Source organism: Rhinolophus sinicus, chromosome 6 (assembly GCF_057876585.1).
Source record: "Rhinolophus sinicus isolate RSI-liver-muscle chromosome 6, RSI-T2T, whole genome shotgun sequence".
Taxonomy (NCBI): Eukaryota; Metazoa; Chordata; class Mammalia; order Chiroptera; family Rhinolophidae; genus Rhinolophus; species Rhinolophus sinicus.
In genome coordinates, this window is record NC_142506.1 from 5,024,622 (window position 1) to 5,044,196 (window position 19,575).

Below are 19,575 nucleotides of genomic sequence, written 5' to 3' on the forward strand. Positions count from 1 at the left end.
GACCCATTGTCCTCAGGAAAACACCCCTTAGCATTGTCAAGGGTCCAGGAGTCACTTGGGGTGGCCTCTGTGACTCAGGGATATCTGGAGGTCCTGAGGAGAGGTTGGTTGGAGGTTTGGGGAGCTTTCCCCTGCCTTGTCGGGGTGGCCAGAAACTAGTTGGGAAACGGCAGCAATAGGAGACCAGAAGGTAGGGTTTAGGACTCCAAGAATAGTCACCTGTGGCAGCCGTGGGAATGCTGTGTGGCATTTCAAGGGGGTCACCCGGGAAAGAGATGTCCCCTCCCTCACTGAGGCCAGGAGGGGGACCTGTGCTGCTTAGCCTCGAGGAGAACTGCGTCCTGACGAGAGGCTTGTGGGTCCTCGGCTGAGATCCCAGCCCCACGGGGAAGGATGAGGAGCTCGTGCAATAACTCCGTTATAAATGGAGAGTACCACGGCATTTCATAGTCAGAGACTGGCGAGACCGGGGCCATTTGACACACAGGGCGCTAGCAGAACACCCAAAACATAATCGGTATTCCATGGGAGTTTGCTGCATTAACTAATTAGGTGAAAGTAATACATGAATAAATAAGAAGCCATCAGGAGGAGAGAAACCTCTTTACTTAACGAGGAGTGATGCACCCAGAGACTCAACTACACTAGCTCTTTCTCTCAGCTTCTACCAGCTTTTTCCTCACCAGGCTCTCCCTTCCTGGTGGCAAGACGGTCAAGAGTAGCATTACCACCCCCTTCCAGGATCCCAGCCACATCTTGCTGCATCTATTTGGCATCTATTGGTTCCCATGTCTACTCCTGAACCAACCACGGCGGCCACCGTAAGAGACGCCGCCATGAGCCTGGGTACACAGGAGCTACAGGTGGATTTAATTCCAGCAGCAACAGCAACAACAAGCAGGGGGCAGGGACAGTGGCTCTCCAAGCAAACCTCAGAGGTCCCTGCAGGAAGAAGAGCGTATGGATGCTAGAGTGGCAAAGCAGAAATGTCCACTATCAAATGCATGACCCCGGGTTACTTAATTAGCCTTCCTAAACCTCAGTTTCTTATGGACAAAAAGATAATTACAGTGAGAACCTCGCTGAGGTTTTTTGTGCTATTTAAAAGAGATAACGTATAAAAAGCCTGCATGGTGTCTGAAGGAGAGCGTGAATCAAAGGCGTTCCATGAAATAATTTCCTTCCTTTCAGATTTAGTTGCATTTTTATTATACAGGGATTTACTCCTCTTTCTTTATAGAAACTTGCCAGTAATATCATTATTATGACACAAATGTGCCTTCTTCTGAATAAAACCAATGTATCATCGCCTGCCAAGCTCAGAAGCACGCAAGGTTAGCAGAGTTCTTTAGCATATACCACGAAGATGGCCGATAACAGAGGCTCGGGGAAATTTCCACAGGCCTTGAAGAGCAGTCCAAGTTATAAAAAGAATGTTCATGTTTAAAAATTAAATGTTTGGTTTAAATATTTAATTGTTCCATTTCCCCCGCAGCCTGGTTGTTAATTCAGTACTAAAACAGAAGAGGACTTGATTTACAGCTCCTGACATTGGCCTCCAGGGTTTTCTGAGTAGGAGCTCTCAATTCTTTCTTCAGGGTAACGACCCTGTTAATAGGTCAGTGCTTTCTCAGCCTCTACTCTATTCCAGTCATTGGAAGAGGTGCTGTATATGTGTCAACTCATTTACTCTTAACCTGAACGCTGCCAAGAAACCACCATCCCCATTTTACAGATGAGAAGACTAAGGCTCGGAGAAGTTGTATTAGTTTGACCAAGATGACCCCGCCAGCCTGTGAAGCAGTGAGAAGTGGGATATTAATCCAGAGTTTGTATCATTTCCACTGACAGTCACAGGTCAGGAAATCAGCTTCTAAACCCATCAGGATGAAGGACAGTGCTTTCCCTGGGGTGCCCCCTTCAGCCTCCTCACCGGTTTCTCTAAGGGACTTACAGGCATCTGATTAGCGTCCAACAAGGTGCTTGCAAAAGATGAAAGATTGTAAGATTAAAATGAGTTCCTGATATAAATCCAGCACAGCGACAACAGGCATTTTGAAATAGCACTTAAAGACACCTCATCAGGAGAGTAATGAGATATTTATTGTTTTTAAGATTTACTGGCACTCTAATAAATGCCAAAATTGACATCCATCGGTGTGGGTGTAGGATTCTGCCAGAATGATAAGCCTGAACATTTCTCTTAGCATTTATGAAGAAACACGAGTGCAGGTTGTGGCTGACAGGATGTACTCTGTCTGGTTTGTCCGTGGGTCCTTGTCAGGGGGACTTCTGCCAACTTCAGAGTTTTCAATGTCAGTCTAAGAAGGGACCTGACGACTCTTCTCAACTAGGTATCTATTGCACAGAGGGTAAAATGAGGACCAGAGAAAGGAAGTAACTTGCCCAAGGCCACACAGCAAGTTGCTGGTGAATGGTGACCTCTAACCTGGGATCCCTGGCTCCCTGGGCAGAACTTTTTCAACTCTGCCATGTGCTTCTGGAATATGCACTTCCTAGTGCATATGCCTTAAACACCTTCTGTGTTTGGTTGCATTTTTCAAATTTGAAGGGTTTCTTCCAAGCCCTTCAAAAACAAAGTATTTTCCGGTAAAGACTGATTGACAAGAAACTACAAGTAGATGCTGACACAGGCCAGAGAGGAGGGGGCGGGAGTGAGGTCTCTTAGCAGAATAATGAGAGTAGTCAGATGCAGCTGGTGGTTCACCTTGGGAAAGGGCAGTTCAAGGACCACACCTGAGGGATGACAGCAGTCCGGGAGGTCTCTGCAGCACCCAAAGAGGAGTCAACTGGTTACCTGGTGGCTGCCATGGCCACATACAAATGGAATGCCCAAAAGTCTGCCCCAGCAAGGCCTAAAGACTCACACATGGACTCATGCAAGGATGTCCTAGAGTAACGGATGTTTTCACTCCCATCTCACACACGTGTGCTTATGCACGCACACACATGCATGCACGCACACACACGCGTGCACACACACACAAATGCCAAGCTGAAGGACAGGCAATGAGGGAATTATACTGAAGCCTGAATTAGAGCCTCTTAAGCAAGATTCCTCAGTCTTAGCACTATCAACGTTGCGACCCGATAATTCTTTGTTGGGGGGCCAGTTGTGTGCCCTGCAGGATGTATAGCACCTCCCTGGTGTCTACCCACTAGAGGCCAGCACCACCACCCCACTCAACCGTGACAACCAAAAGAATGATCAACTGTACCCCCATCTCTGCTGAGAACCACGGATCTAAAGTGAGGATGGGTTACATTTCATGGGGTCAGCCTCAGTATCTTGTAAATGTTGTTTTGATAGCATCTGCTATTTGACTAGAATAGTAACAGTACTCAATGCTTACTTTTAGCTCCCTTAATAAGGAACCATATATTGTTTTTCAAATTATATATTTTAAGGCAAATGCAAACTAGTCCCATGGGTAACAGTGAGAAGTTTAGCAGTTTGAACCATCTGGTCATCCCTGAGTTACAGCCACCTGTTTGGTGCTAACACACATTTTGTCTGAGAGCAAAGCAAAGAAGCCACAATACAAAAATGTCCAAGGGCTGTTTCAAGAGATCCCTGCCTATCCACTAGATGACTGAAATACTAGGCTGATTATCAGAATCTCCTGAGAAAACTCTGTAAAGATACACTTTCGTAGGTCCTGTTTGTGCTTTCCAACGGATGAAGCCCTGGAATCTGCATTTTTTTAAAAATCTCCTGGAGATTGCAATGATTATACAGGGGACAGAATCACTGCCAGAGCTGGCATTCTCTATTCTTATTAAAAATCAAAATGGTCCTGGTCTGACCATTCCCCGTTACTGCAGCAGTGGGTAATTAATTCATTGATGCATAGATTAACACGGGTATTTCCTGCAATATTTCATGATGTCCAGATTTCTTCACTTATCCATGGTCACCTTATAAACACAACTTGAGAAACAAGTTTTATAAGTCCATGTCTGAACAGCTAAAACTGTTCCTCTCACACAATGATTTCCCCTCACACAATGAATTGTCACCTCTAAACAACAAAGAGGGTGGCTGGCCCCAACCCCTTACTCAGGTCGTCCTTGAAACTCTTCCCAACACTGCTGTCAGAGAGAAAACACCGAAAGGATATCAGATTTCCTGAGTTTCTCTAGTCCTTGCCCTGCCACTCACAAGCTGCCTAACTTAGGCAAATCATTTCAGTTCTCTGGGTCTCAGTTTCCTCATCTGAGACCCAGAAAATCAAATTCAATAAAGACGGCTAAAACAAAACTAAGCCTTAAATGGATTACATAATTCACCCAAAGGCAGAGATAGAAACAGAACTACAGTGGAAAGCCAGGTCACCTGCCTTGTGCTATTCCCCCCTAGAGACACTCAGGGTCAGACCCTTGGCTTATCCTGGGCAACTTGCCTGGGTTATGGGTTTAGATTCTTTCTTTCAAAGAGTGAGATCTTGAGGACTTGTATTTTAACCCTGATCTGCCCCTAAATCATGATGAGACCTTGGACAGTTCCCCTCAGTGTGTATTCTTCATCTGTTAGACAAGTGGGTTTGACTAACTGGATGCAGAAGATGTCATTTGGCCCTGAGCTCTCATTACCTACAGCAGACACAGCACACACTCTTTATTGCTTACCCAGAAGCTGTTCTCCCCACTTGGTCTCTTGCTAATGGACCCACACTATACCCAGGATGGCCGTGTGCCAGGCCCAGGTCATGACCCAGGATGACTCCCAGGATCCTTTTCCAGATACTCATTTTCCCAGAATCCCTTGCAGCTACAGGTGGCCACCTATTCCAGTTCTAATGAAGGAAACGTATAGTCGGGAAGCTTTCGATTTCTTGGTGAAAGCAACAGACAGGAGAGAAAAGCTAACTAGCTCTGCCCCTTTACTCTGCCTCAATTGTATTCACGATCCCTGGAGCAGCTGCAGACATCTTGGGAAAGTCAGGGGGCAACAGCATGAAGAGCAGGCGAAGGATGGTAGAGGCAAAAGATAGAAAGAGCCAGAGTCCTTGATAGCATTGTTGAACTGACTAACCAACCCCAAAAATGCCTCCCTCAGGACCTCTTATTAAATAAACATTATACATCCTTTTGGTTAAAGCAACTGTTGGTCGAGGATTCTGTAAAGCTGTACAAATGCCAACCTGCATTTGTTTCACTTGGGGCTGGAACTGTGTCCATTGCTGTGGTCATGGTGATTATCTCCTATTGATTGAAACTCGTATCAGTAGCTACGTGTGTCTTTGAGTAATAAGAAGTGGTCAGATGAATTGCTTTGTAATAAACGCAGTTTGTTTGGCAGACAGAAATCTTTCCTACAATATTGGAGCCCCTGAGTGAAGAGGAGAACTATTATAAAGAAAGATTTGGTGGTGAAAAGAGAAAAGTAGGCTGCCATGACTGGGCCGGGTACTCTGTGGGTCATATGCATTTGTTTTTGAGCACTCCCTCTGTGCCTGGCACTAATTAATTGAGGGGTTCAGGAAGGAACCCCTTTGAGAAAGCAACATTTCAGCGGACACCTAGGGTGTAAATAAGAGTTAGCCTGGGATGTTCCAGAGAGACGGGGAAGAATTACGTCCAGTCCTCAAGACGATTCTGTGCTATACGCATGAAAAGAGATTATTGTTTCCATTTGCGTCAGTCAGTATAGGCTAGGTTATGCCATGGTAACAAGCAACCCAGAGAACTTTAAAGGTTCAAAGACCCAGAAGGGTCAAATGCACTTTTGCATACATTTCATGGGTCAAAGAAAATCACATGGTCACAAGTGTAATCCCTTTTCAGGAAGGGGCACCAAATACGGGTGATCAGTGATATATTCTATGTGCCCTGTGTACAGGTGAAAAAGCAGAATTTAAAGGGATTATTTGTTCAAATTCCCAAAGCTAGGAGGTGACAGAGAAGGGATTTGAAATGAGGATTTCTAACTCTAAATCTAGAGAACTTTTCCCTACGGCCAGGGATGGGATACCTGGAAATGCCATAGCAGATAGTGGGTGTCCACAGAGGACACTGCACAAACAGGTAACCACGGTGCCCTTGCAGAGGCGTTTCCTTCTAGCCAGCTTGGCTGGCAGAGCTGAGTCTGGGCTCCCCAGCCCTGCTCTTACTGTTCTGAGACATACGACTCTTCTTAAATCTGCTGCTTTAAAACTTCAAGACATGTGCGGGTCTGTGCTGCCAAGATGGGCTCCCCGCCTCCTCCACAGGCACCATCTTCTTGGAACAACAGGTTCCCGCTTTTCCCAGCACAGAAGGCGGCTGTCACCACCTCAGCTTGTTGCCAGTACAGTTGCTGGCTTCTCACCTCCTCGGAGATGAGCTACTGCTTCAGTTTCTTAGATCCTCGCAGCATCTTCTTGGTCCCTGTCCCTGAGCCAAGTCCAAGACCAGGTAAGAGTCACGTGTACTTTAGACACCTGTGAGGTTACCAGCCAAGATCTTGGCTAATCTCCACAACGGCGGTGGTAAGTTGTTTCCTCCTCCAAATGTCGTAAAGTATAACCAAAATACCGAAGGAGCCCCTGTTAGACCTTAAGTGAGCCTTTTAAGATAGCATGAAGGACATTCAAAAGTGATTTACATAAATTCTGTCACTGAAATGAACTTAACCTTGAAACTGCATCCAACTGGTCAGCAAATTCTGATGGCTGTGCCTTCAAATTACATCCAGTCTGACCACTGGTCATCACCCCCACCAAACCATGGGTCCAGGCCATCATCATCTCTCCAGCAGATGCCTGCAATGCAATGGCTTCCCACCTGGACCCATTTCTTCCTGTCTTTGCTCCCCTTTAGTCAATTCTCCATGTGGACTCAAATCACTGGTCATAGCAAGTCACTGGTCTGCTGCAAATCTCCCCAAGGTCCCATCTCCCTCACAGTAGAAGCTAAAGTCACAGAACAGCCGCTGGCCTCTTGCGGTTCATCCCCGTGGAATGTCTGGCCTCCTCTCCCGACACCCTCTTCTCAGTCTCACACCCCAGCCACACTGGCCTTACGGCTGTCCTTGAACAGTCCAGGCACTGCCTGTGTCAGGGACAACACATTGCCATTCCTCTTTCTGGAACATTCTACCCAGTGCACAGCACATTCCCTTACCACTACGCCTTTGTCCTCTGTGTGTATGTGTGGGGGTCCCTGTCCCCCTTACTTAAAACTGAACCACTGCCCCCACCAGCCCTGCCCTACACTCCATGCCCTGTTTCTGCTTTATTTTTCTCCATAGCACTTGTCACCATCCAACAAAGACTATGTCTGTTGTTATGTAATTTACTACCTGTCCTACCCACTTGAAAAGAAGCCCTATGAGCAGGGTTGTGTGTCCCTTTGTGTTCACTTAGGTAATAACACCATTCAAGGAACAGAGCCTGGCACACGGAAGGAGCTCAGGCAATATTTGTTGAATAAAGGATGCCGTGACAGCCTAATGGCAGTCAACTTAACGGTGACCCTTCCTGAGCCTGGAAAGAAACAGCACCGTGATCTCTGCAGCAATGTGAAGCACAGGCTTTGCTGGGGAACGGAGCTGGGTGTGAATCCTGACTCTGCCATGGCTGCCGCTGACACTACAGGCCAAGCTTCCTTTTCTCTGTAAAATGAGACCCCATTTCACAAGGCTTTTGGGAGGAATCAGTGAGCTCATGCCCGTGGAGCATGTCCCACAGTGTCTGGCCCACAACACACATTTGGGAACTGGCGGCAGCCGTTCTTCATTATTGCATGGTATGCGTAGGTGTCACACGGCCGAGGTGAGCCGGGATGAGGCCACCTGCCTCGCTCACCAGCCAAGCGTTTGCTCGGGCAAGCCGGTCTCGCAGCCCATGAAATTCAAATTTTGCCTCCCCAAAGTTACAAATGATCGTATGACATGGATCTTCAGAGATCTGGTCACATAGTCAAAATCACAAGGTTTAGCGTCAAACATCAAGGTTTCCTGAAATATTAATTAATATTGGAAGGAGAAGTAACCCAGTGGAAAATGAGAAAGACTTGGGGGACACTTACAGAATCCACTAGCAAGGGCCACACAGAATGTCCATTCCTAACCTCCCTGCACAGCCTACCATGACAGTCCGGCAGGGCCTGGACTGGGTGAGGTCCGCCAGGCCCACAACCCTTAGTGTGAGCAGGTGTCTCCCTGAACCGTGCCCCTGGGTGCCCGGCTAGCCTCTAGGCCCAGCAGGCAAAGACTCACGGTGAGACTGAATAGAGCACCGCGAGTGTGCCTGTCCCAGGTCCCCAGGGTGGATGATAAAATACACGAGCTCTGTCTAATCTCTCACCTTTCTTTTGTTTACGCCTGCATACTCGTAGGGTGCAAGAAGCCTGGATTTCATCCCAGCTCCCAGGGTACAATGGATTTGCAGTCACCACTCAACTTTAGATTGGCCACATATGCAACGCCTGCCCCTGACCAGGACAGATGGGGAGCAGAGAGTCCCAACCACAAGGCTATGTCTATCCTGTGCGGCCATGTCAGGGTTTTCAGAGGCACAACTGAGGCCATAAGGTGAGTGTCCAGGTCAGAGTGAGGCTGACGGGATGTGCATGGGCTTTAGAGCCAGATGCCCCTCACTAGCTCTGGGTTTGTAGACAAACCTAGCAGCTTCCATTTCCTCACGAGGAAAGGCAGTGCTAAACAGGGTTCAGGGCTGTTATGAAGAACAGAAACAGTGTACACAAGAGCCCGGAACAGAGGTGGCCACTGACGAGCAGTAGCATTTTTATTACCTTCTAAAATATCCCCCATTCCCTCTGTCCTCCACCTCTTACCTGGACTAGAGAAGAGTCCACACAATGGGCTCCCTGCCTGAGTCTTGCCTCTTCCCACCCTTCCTCCAGTGCGGCCAAAGAGACGCGGCCTATAACCTAGACACAGCATGCCACTTCCCTGAGTAAATCTCCATAACATTTATGCGTAAATACAAAGAGGTGCGCAGTGAGAGAAGGCAGAACAGCGCTGGCGGAACCAGGCTTCTGAATACTTCCCAAGGACTAACCTTAATGGGCCACCGCAACGTGCTGCCGTCCTACCTTCTTCCACAGATTCTTTGCTTCCACCAGCAGCCACTCGTCTCTCCGCCCGAGGGAGATGCTGTGCCAGGTGATGAGCATGCAGAAGTGAAGACGGCAAATTCCCTGTCGCCACAGGGTGACAGTCTACTCAGAGAGGTCCACAGGCAGACGTCCAGGTACCCTGAGGCATCACACCTGTAGCAGAGAAGGAGCACAGAGGAGGGGTGGTCAACACACCGCAGATGGGCAGGAAGCCTCTTGGAGGACGCACTGCTCCGTGGCTGTGGCTAACGTAAGCCCCTCCTTGAGACAGCAGAAGAGTCATCATAAAGGGGAGCCTTCCTGCAAGAAAAGAATCAGCATTTAGGTATAGGGCACCTATGAGGCGACTCACTCAGATTAAAGAGTGCTTGTTATCCAGAGGCTGTGCTGTCAAATATTTTAGGATACGTGGATAAGGAAATGTAACCAAACAAAGCTTCTGCCCTCCATGTTGATTGATTGAAAGCAGGATTTCAGCATGTTCTGCTATTGATCCAACGTAGAAAATGTCCTCCATGGCTTTCCTTTCACTTTCATGGTAAAGAGAGATGTTGCTGAGCTCTTAGATGCAAGACACAGAGCTGGGTCTGACTGATGCAGCAAGGAAGAAGCGGCTTACAGGACTGGCGATGCATACTAATCAGGAAGGGAAAATAGGATCTTTACAGTGGAGACACCTGGCCATCCCCACCTTAACAAGTCAACCAAGAAACAGCATGAGTAATGGGACTAATCGCTGTCACGTGCGTCCTGACACGAGGCCCCGAGAACACAACAGCACGTCTGTGGTGTTCCCACGGATAATGCAAGGCGAGACTATAATTGTGAGGAAACCCAAACGGAGGCACCTTCTACAAAACCGAACACCTGTCAGCACTCTCAACAAGAGACGAGTCATGGTAGAACACAATGCTGAGGAACCATTCCAGATTGAAGGAGACGAAAGATACACGACAACTAAGTGTGATGCATGTTCCTAGACTGGACCCTGGACCAGAAGGTAATGTTGCTTCCTTTTGTGCTAAAGAACATTAGTGGTTCAAGCGGTACAGTCTGATTAAGGTCTGTAGATTGGGGCGACAGAACTGTAGCGATGTGAATTTCCTGAGTTTGATCATCGTATTAAGGGTGATATTAGACAAAGTAGAGTGGACAGAGGGGCAGCTCAGCGTCGGGCAGGGAGAGCAGGGAGCCAGACAAGCTTCAGCTTCCAGAAGCAACGTCCTTAACAGCCCGGGTAAGGATACTGGCACTGGAAAATATGAGATGTACCAGTTTGTGCACTGCCGGGAATTGATGGCGTCCGGTGCAAGGGGCTTCTACACCAGGAAACTGACCTGCTCCCAAGACCCTTCTAAGCCTGGGTGCTTCTGCCACCACCTTCTGCAGCAAAACGCGTCACGGCAGGAGTGTGAGTTCCGTGGCTCTCTCTCGTGCAGGAGCTAATGATCAGCACAACTTGTTAAAAGCACAGATGGTCTGAATCCTAGCTGCAAGGGAGGCTGTGAATTTGAGATTCCTGGTTTCAACCTCGGTGACAGGAAACTCAGATGGCAGAATAACCCCCGGCACAGAGAGGGTGCTGGGCAATCAGAAAACCTGACCGATATCCACCCGAAAGGCAAGGACTCTTTTATGGTCAAATTATTTGATTACAGAGTCAGTCTTTACCCACTTATCTTGTAAATCTTCATGTTTGTATGACTGTCAAAGCTTGTAAAATACACGTTAGCTTACTTTGGAAAGTCATAAAATATCGCTAAGGTAAGAGGCAGTGCTAGCTCATAAACTCTTCTGTTATTCATTTTGGGCACAACAGAACTCCAGCTCACACAGTTTAAAACAAATTCTTTTTTCTTCCTCTTTAGGTGTTTGTTCTCCAAGCACTATAAAATCTATCAGTGGTTGAGATTTTTGAGGCTTTTGAAGTGGACCTTACAATTCATTGTCTTCTTTCTGCAGAAGTTTACAATATGCTGGAATCAAATAAAAATGCTTTTGGCCGTTTCTAAATGGACAGCAGTGGTGTGTCCTGTCCATATTTCAAAACGCTAAAGCTGTGAAGAGACAGATGAATAGGTGTTTCTACACAGAGCGTACAGGGCGGCCAGTGGTTCCAAAGCCCAGTGTTGCTCCAAATCGCCCACCGTGTTTGCTAAAAGCCTGACTCCTGAGCTGATTCAGCAGGAACGTGCTGAGATCTGGCTTCTGCACAACCAGCAACGTCCCCAGGTTGTTTCCAGGCGATGGTGCACAGATCACACTTGGAGAAACTGGAGGAAGGGGCCAGGGTGTAGCACCAGTAAAGGCAAGGGGGTGGGGATCACTCTAGTGTCTTCAAGGAATGGAAAGCAGTTCACAAAGGGGTGCCAGGAAGTGACACTGACGACACAGCTGGGGAGGAACCGGGCGCCTCCACAGGACTGACAAAAGTGGCCTTCCACAGAAAAAGGACGGACAGAAAAGGTATTTGGAAACTCCGTGTTGACCAGCGTCAGTGAGGCGGTCTATAAAAGCACACCTGCTGGGTTTCTGCAGGTCTCTTTTGAAATACTTATTTATTTATACGTGTATTGATTTCCACCACCTTTAGTACTGACCAGCCCTCATCTTTCATTCCCCAGAACAAAGACTGATATTCTCACTCCAACAGCCTCTCCTCTGGCATCCTGCCTTTTGTCCTGAGAAGGAAACAAGGTGCTTTTGTGCCCAGCTCCATCCCATGAGAGGTGGGAGAGGTGGGATCTCTGCTCCATCCATGGCACACAGCCCCTCCCCCAACAGTTCAGATCCCAGATCCTGGGCCGTTTCTTCTTTGCCCTTCAATCCCCACATTGTGAAGGAAATGTATTCGGCTTATTCTGAATCAAAAGCCTCTCTCCCGTGCAGCCCTCTGCGACTCTCTTTCCCTGGATCGATGGGATTAGTAATGGCTGATTTAATTAGTCCAGTTGCAGCCCCGCTTTATTACTTTCTAGTTTACAATGAAATAATGGAGAGCAAGCAAAAGGGATTTGTCATTATCTAAGGAAGAGATGAGGCTGGGAGGAAGCCAATTTCAAGCCCTTACCCCGAGGCAGACCGGGGAAGACACGGCCTCTCCAAGAAACTCAGCATGTGTGACAGTGTGTGGAGTCTAGCAGGCAGCTGGGACCAACTGGCCTGGACCTCAGTGTCCCTAACAATCACCCAGGGGACCAGAGTGGAAGATCTGCCTCTGCCGCTTTCGGCGTGACCATGGACAGGTCGCTGACCTTGCTGTCTGAGCCTCCAGGCCTGACTCTGAACTTGAATCCCCTCTGCAGAATTTCTATGTCAGGACACCAGGTGCCAGCCAGTGACGTGGTTCCTCGGGATGGTTCTGGGCACAATGGCACTGAGAACCCCTGAACTGGATATATGCAGCCCTTGGTCCCAATGGACCATCTGAATTCATTCCCAATGTTCACCCTGCTGCAGAGAAATTCTCAGCGGTACCCAAATGCCACATCTTCTCCCATCCCCATATTCTACAAGTGCTGTTGCCCACCCTGAGGATTTCCTTTTCCTCCGCCACCCTCACTCCTTTCTCCGCCTGGCAAACTCACTGTCACTATAAAAGGCTGTAAGCAAGTATGACCACCTCCGCAAAGCTCACCCTGATTGTCAGAGGCAGAGCCTGTCACCCTGCCCCTCTGCACACAGAGCGTTTTGTACAGCCCTTCATCAGCGCACACATTTACTTACACATTTATTTATACATTCTTCAAGTCTTCCCCCCAACTAGATAATGAGATCCTTGGACTTATTATATTCTGTTTACCTCTGTGTCGCCAGAACCCAGAAAAGTGTCTGTCACCACAGGGGGTATTAAAAATGTGTATGTTGGATGAAAGAATCAATCAGTCCGTCAATCAGTCAATTCTGAGTCAATCTCATTGTCATGTAAGCCCCAGCTCCCCGTTTAGGAATGATAGAATGTATAGTTGTCTGAGTGATGTGATTTCAGGGAGATCAATAACTCTCTCCACATCCTGAGCCAGCTTCCCTCAAATCCCATTACAGTGCATGGAATTCTCACCGTTAGTTGACTTATTTAATTCAACCACTATTGATTGTGACAAGAACTGTACGAGATAAACTTGAAATGGTGGGAGTCGGACCCTGCCTAGCATGCCCGTCTGAGCAAAGCTTTGGCGGAGCTACTCCTCAGATGGAAGAAGACACTTCATCATGGACGGTTTTCAGGAAGAGCTTCTGGCTCTTGGGGAATCCACAGAAGGCCCAAGCCCAGGAGAAGAGGGAGTGGATGGAAAGACACAAGGAGCTCATTCACTTCAGTCTTGCTTCTTCTACTTGGCTCTCACTCCAGGTGGCTCATTCCTTGCGGGTTTTGCAAGTTTGAACATCAGCTCCCACTTCTTGGAAATTTATCAGTGGGAATTATTGGAAGCCTGGGTTAAACGTGAGCTCCTCCAGAAATAATGTACATGCCTTTATACCACACTCTTGGAAGTTCTACTAACCCAGAGCCATTTTAAACTAATTTCTTGGCTTCAAATGTTGTTGGACGACCGATACGAAGTGAATTAAAGCTGCAAATCCTTGTGAAGGCTGATTTCCCAAATTTCCTTAAGGGGTTGATTTGAAACTTATTTCTACTGCATTTATTTAATTCTACTGCATTGTGTTTAATTCTATTTTATTTAAATGTATTGATAGTTGTCTTATGCCGAACATATGGGAAATGGATAATGTTCCACGTGCACTTACAAAGTGTGCGTATCTTGCTGTTGTTGTATGGAGTGTTTTGTAGAAGTCAGCTAGGTCAGGTTAGTTGACAGTATTGCTGATTTTCTGTTTATTAGATTTTCTATTAGCTATTGAAAGGGATACTAAAGTCCTCGATGATTATTGCTGAATTGTCTATTTCTCCTTCCAATCGTTTCAGGTTTGGAATTCTGTTGTTAGGTGTATTTGTTCATAATTTTTATAGCTTCCTAATGAATTGACCTTTTCATCATTAAAATGTTCCTCTTTGTCTCTAGTAACATTTTTTACTTTAAAGTCAATTTTTTTCCAATGTTAGTATAAGCCATTCCAACTCTCCTGCAGTTATTGTTTGGATGGCATATCTTTTTTTTTTTTTTTTTCAATCTTTTTACATTCAACCTACTTGTGTCTTTGGGTCTGAAGTATTTATTTTCTAGACAGCACATACTTGGATCTGTTTTCATTTTTTTTTCTTTTTTCCCAATCTTACAATCTTTGCCTTCTAATTGAAATGTTTAATGGAATAATTGATGTGGTTGGATTTAGTATGTCCTTTGGATGTTTTTTTCTACATCTCACGTCATTTTTGCTGATATTTTCTAAACTTTTCTTTTTTTGTAAATTCAGCTCAGAGTCACCTCCACATGGAAACCTTCCCTGACACAGCTTGCAATCCAGCCTATGAACTTGAACAAATTGTTGGCCTTTCCCTGGTTCCCCATGGCCAAAGCAGAAACAACACTAGGCTTTGAGCTCCTCAAGTACAGTAGCCATTTTCCTCCATCACTACATCGTCACGTAGAGCCTGGCACATATAGGAGTTCAATAAAAGCTTATTTGGGAGTAAAGCGGATAAGAGAATAGACAATTACAATTCTGTGTGCTAAGTGCTAAGATGAAAAAAGCACAATGGACCTAAGGACCCCAAGAAAGGAGGGGTTTAGCTTAGTGTCGGGGCAGACTTCCTTGGACTCAAGAGATGTATGGGGGTTAGTCTATCAGAGAGGAGGGAATAATACACCAGGGAGATGGAGCTCATGCAGTGTTTCCCAAAGCAGGGAATACGTGCCACCATGGAAGATAATTTCAGGTGGTTTAGGAGGAACCTTTATTTTTATTTCAATAGTTATGAATTTATTTTCATGTGAATTAGAAAACAAAATATACACATACATATGTGTCCAATACATCAAACCCATGATTTCACACCTATTGTAGTTCTGCTTTTTAAGTAACAGTAAATCTTAAAAATAAATATTAACTAAATAGTGGTACAGGTGGTATGTGAAAATGGTAAAATTGTGAAGGTGATATTTGAATGCCTAGAGTTTTGGGAACACTAAGCTAAGGCAGGGAGGTGTGAAACAGCATGGGACAGGAAGATGCGATAGGCAATTTAAACTGGCAGAATTATAAACTAGATGCAGGGAAGGCTCTGGATGTTTTGGAAGGGACCACATCACGCACGTCTGCAAACACCTGCCAAACAGCTTGAGGTTTCTCCTGAGGACAGAATATCAGGGAGAGAACAGAGTCAGGAGCTTGTCAGGCTTTGGGTTTGAGCAAATGGGACACTCACTCCCACCCTTCAGAAGTCTGGAGAAATGCCTGCCAGCTCAGTCGGAGATGTGAGCCAAGATAAATGTACAAGGATACTCAGAGTAGCATCATCTATTACGGTAAAACTACAAACAAGCTAAATGTGGGACAAAAGACTAAGTACATCATAGCAGATCCATGCGTGAAGGATGCAGCCATCAACATCATTTTTAAGAATATACAATGACAGTGGAGAAATGTTCACATATGAAAATCCAGATACAAGTCTGCATATCCATCGGGATATATATATATATATATATATATATATATATATATATATTCATTATAGAAAAAATCAGAAGGAAATACATACACGCAAACATACGCATCAGTGGTTATATCTGGTGATATGCTTACAACGTTTTAAATAACTGTCAGTATTTTCTAAAATTTCTACCACAAATAGTGTTTTAATTTTAATTTTATTTACTTGTATTCAGGGAGAAAGTTATTTTCAAAAAGAAAATGATGTTTTCACCGAGATGGTGCTGAAAGTGAGGAAAGAAGCCATTGCCTCTCCTAAAACTGAGGCCAAAGGAAAGGCTCTGAAGGGCAAGAAGGGGCTGAAAGGCGTCCACTCAATAACCAAATCCCCTCAATCATCCACATTCCAGCAGGTAAGACACCACGGCTCTCAAGGCAGCCCGAATCTAAAAGCCACCACGGCCAGCAGGAAGAAGCTCAGCAACCACTATTCCATCATCAAACACCGCTGTCCATGGAGTCGGGCGTGAAGATCAAAGACAACTGCAGCACATGTTCACTGGACACGTCCAGGCCAATAAACACCAGATCAAACACGCAGTGACAAAGCTCCATGAACTTGACTGGCCAAGGTCAACTCCCTGATTGGTTCTGATGGGGCGACTGATGTAGTAAAGAGAAGTATGTCCAATCGACTCCTGACTACGACGCTGCAGATGTTACCACCAAAATTGGGATCATGTAGCCTTGGTTTTGTCACCATCCAACAAAGAAAAAGGAAGCCACAGAGCCTATCTGCTGCTCCCCTGTAATAATCTCCCCAGAGAGAAAGAAGAAAAGATCTTGTGACTAACTTTAAAAATCAGGGTGTGTTCAAATTCCGTTTTCCAGTCACTCCCCTTTTGTCTCCTGCCAGCTGAGTGCTAATGCCAGGAGTTGGGCTTTTGTTCCTGTAATCCGGGGCTTATCTTTATCAATAACGGTTTGTCAGCGCTACTCCTGAATCAAAACTGGGGCCACGGAACAGGAGGGTTTCTGATCAGGCCCCCCTGCTTGCCCTGCACAAATGAACTTTCAAAGGGGGACAGAGAGAGAAAATGAAAATGCAATACATGGGGAAAAACTGTACACTGCAGCTAATTATCTTAATGATCTGATCCTGTTGAAGCACTGCAATTAAATGGAGGTAAGGCTTGTATTTCTATTATTTTAATGCTATCCTTTGCTTCCTCATTCATCAGTTAAATCATAGAATTGCAGGGTTGGAAGTGGCCCCCGAGTTCATGTGGTCTGATCCTTGCATTTTACAGGAGGGACACTGAAGCCCAGCTCTGGGTTGGTTAAGAATTTAGCAAAGGAAGGAGCACAAAGGCCAGAATGAGGAGAATGCTTGGGACGTAGTGAAAAATATGATGTGGTTTGAAATTACGCAGAATGCCAATATTTCTTAGCCATGTAAACGTCAATCAACGTCTTATTGACACCAAGACTCAACTCCACCAGTGGGAATGGGAATAACAGTACCCACTGAGTGGATGTCTGGAAAATACCCAGCAAGCACAGGCATGTGGTCATGTCTCCATGAGCCACTCGCTGTACAAAGCATGTCACGCATGCGTCACGTATCACTACACACGGAACAGGAAGTTGGAGTCGCCTTTTATCATCCCTTTGTTACAGACCAAGACGGCAACGTTACCAAGCTGGGAAGCGGCAGAGTCAAAATTCAGACCTAATTCACAAATTCGGGAAATGGAACTGCTAAATACTATTCTACCCTGACCACCTCAATACGTCTTACTTCTTTCCACTTTTATAATGAGTAGTGAAAGCACTACAAAAACTGACAGGTGCTCAAAATTTAAGGAATTACTTTTTTTTTTTTTTTTTACATAACCAAAGTGGTTGGGGTTTTTTTCAGGTTCCAAGTCAATCTGAATCAGCGGGTTCATCTCTGCAATGCTTTCTTTGCTAAGTGACAACTCGGGCTCATTTCAAGTGGTTTCTAAAGGTCGTTTGGTTCTCCTTCTGACCGTCTAGATCACGGGATTGCCTGGGCATAGGCACACACAGGACCCACGAGGTCTTGTGCATGAAGTGGGAACCCTGACTCTTAGAGACAACCAACTGTCAGATGAGGTGTCAGGAGCCCCGCAATCCTACCACTTGGCGCCACCGCTTTTAACCCTCACGACCACAGACATGATCGATTTCTGCATCCATAAAATTAAAACTGACATTCAAAGGAGGACAAAGTAGTATTGCCCCCATGCATCCTAGCCAGGTACTGTCAAATTTAGATGGGAAGTCCAAGACCCCCTCGCCCGAGTCCTAAATGCAAATGCCCATAGGGGCTAGGCAGTTAACAGAAATGAGTGAAACACTCAGTGTGATACAGTAGGGAGTGCTGAGGTCTGTGGAGAACAAAGGACTCACTGACAGAACTGTTGAGTTCCAGCTTTGTGCTGAAAAGTGGGCCTAGGACTTCTAGATTTCTCCCATTACCAACTAAAGGCAGACAGTTCATGTTTTATGAAACCGATTCTAAGTTTTAAATGTTGACAATTCACTCAAATTGTTTTAGGTACTTTTTGGCCAAACAGACACTTCTGATGGCTGGATCTGGCCTTTAACCCATGGTTCACGACCTTTGATTCTAACGCCTCTCCCTCCCGTCCCTGACGAGGACACTGAGGGTCTGTAAGGTGAATGGAGTGGCTTGTCACCACCAGAGCCAGAATCCAAGTGGTCTGTCAGCTAGTTCCAGCTCTCTCTCCCATAATACCTCGCTGCTTCTCCTCTGATTCTCTGGAGTGGACTGGAAAAGGGAGATTGTGTATGCAACATAGCCAGCAGCAAAACTCAGGCCCCCCACCTTCCACCCTGGCAGAGGCCTTTGGCCAGGGCTCAGGGCTCAGAAGAGACGATTTGCTTCCTGGTCTTTGGACTGTGGGGGGACAGAAATTCTGGGCTCACAGCACAGGTTCGTAGATTTCATTGTTTCAGACACTGATGTATCTACATATTCATAAGTCTCAATCATTATTGCATTAATGCCCACAACCTCCTGTCTATTTTCTGAGGTGTTACCTTTTTCTAATCTGCAAAGAATGCCCCCAAAATGGCTGTGCTCCTTTCTCTCACGGACAGATACGCTGTTGCCAAGAGAACCAGCTTCAGAAATCAGAACCATGGAGAATGACAGGCATTGGGTGATGCAGAAACAATTACGCCAAGACCCTAACTGGATTATCAGCAGTCCAAAATTCAGCTTAAAGAAATTATCTATTCCAAACCCATGAAAAAATAAAGCACAAGTCGTTTCTTAACTGTCTGTCCTTCCCCGCAAAGGGGAGAAAAAGGTTCCTTTTGCAATGTGTGGGAGAGTTTCTATTAATAAGGCAGAAAACAAATTCTTGCAGGAAAACTATTACATACATTCACACGACCCATTGGTGGGTTTTCTTCCATTATTAAAAGTTTTTTTTTTTAATTGAAGAAAGCAAGTAATTTAAATCTCTCTTGAAAGCCCAGTTATATTTACGCATTAAGACCTGCAAGAGATGATCCGATCCTTTTCAAATTTCACAATGACTTCTTGTCTCCTGTGAAACACCAGACCTTCCAGGTGAGGCAACATGAATTCCGGACGATCCACGTGCCGGGCCCTGCCCTGGGTCATGAGTTGAGCAGGGCTGACTAGTGAGCCCTCAAGGTCCTCACGGGTCTTCTGAGCTCAGACCCGAGGTGTGAAGAAGCCAACACCAAACCAGCTCATCCCAGGATGAGGCAATGCGTGTGAATCCGGACGTCTACACCACGTGCTGCGGAAGCAGGGATCAAATCCCCAGGGAGACCATGGGGACCCCAAGGCCCAAAGTTATGAGGACAAACTGCCCTCACTGCATCTCAGCGAATGTATGCCCTGTAGCC

The 19,575-nt window shown here is 46.1% G+C and overlaps 1 protein-coding gene across 3 annotated transcripts in view; it reads right to left on the bottom strand.

Annotated features, from left to right (window-relative positions):
- LOC148757826 (uncharacterized) overlaps positions 1-19,575 on the bottom strand; it is a 279,544-nt gene that overhangs the window by 179,242 nt on the left and 80,727 nt on the right. For all 3 annotated transcript variants that reach the window (XM_088798938.1, XM_088798939.1, XM_088798940.1), the window contains one exon: positions 9,061-9,237. In XM_088798938.1, the coding sequence (XP_088655064.1) occupies positions 9,061-9,237 (177 nt within the window). The remainder of the gene's footprint in view (positions 1-9,060; positions 9,238-19,575) is intronic.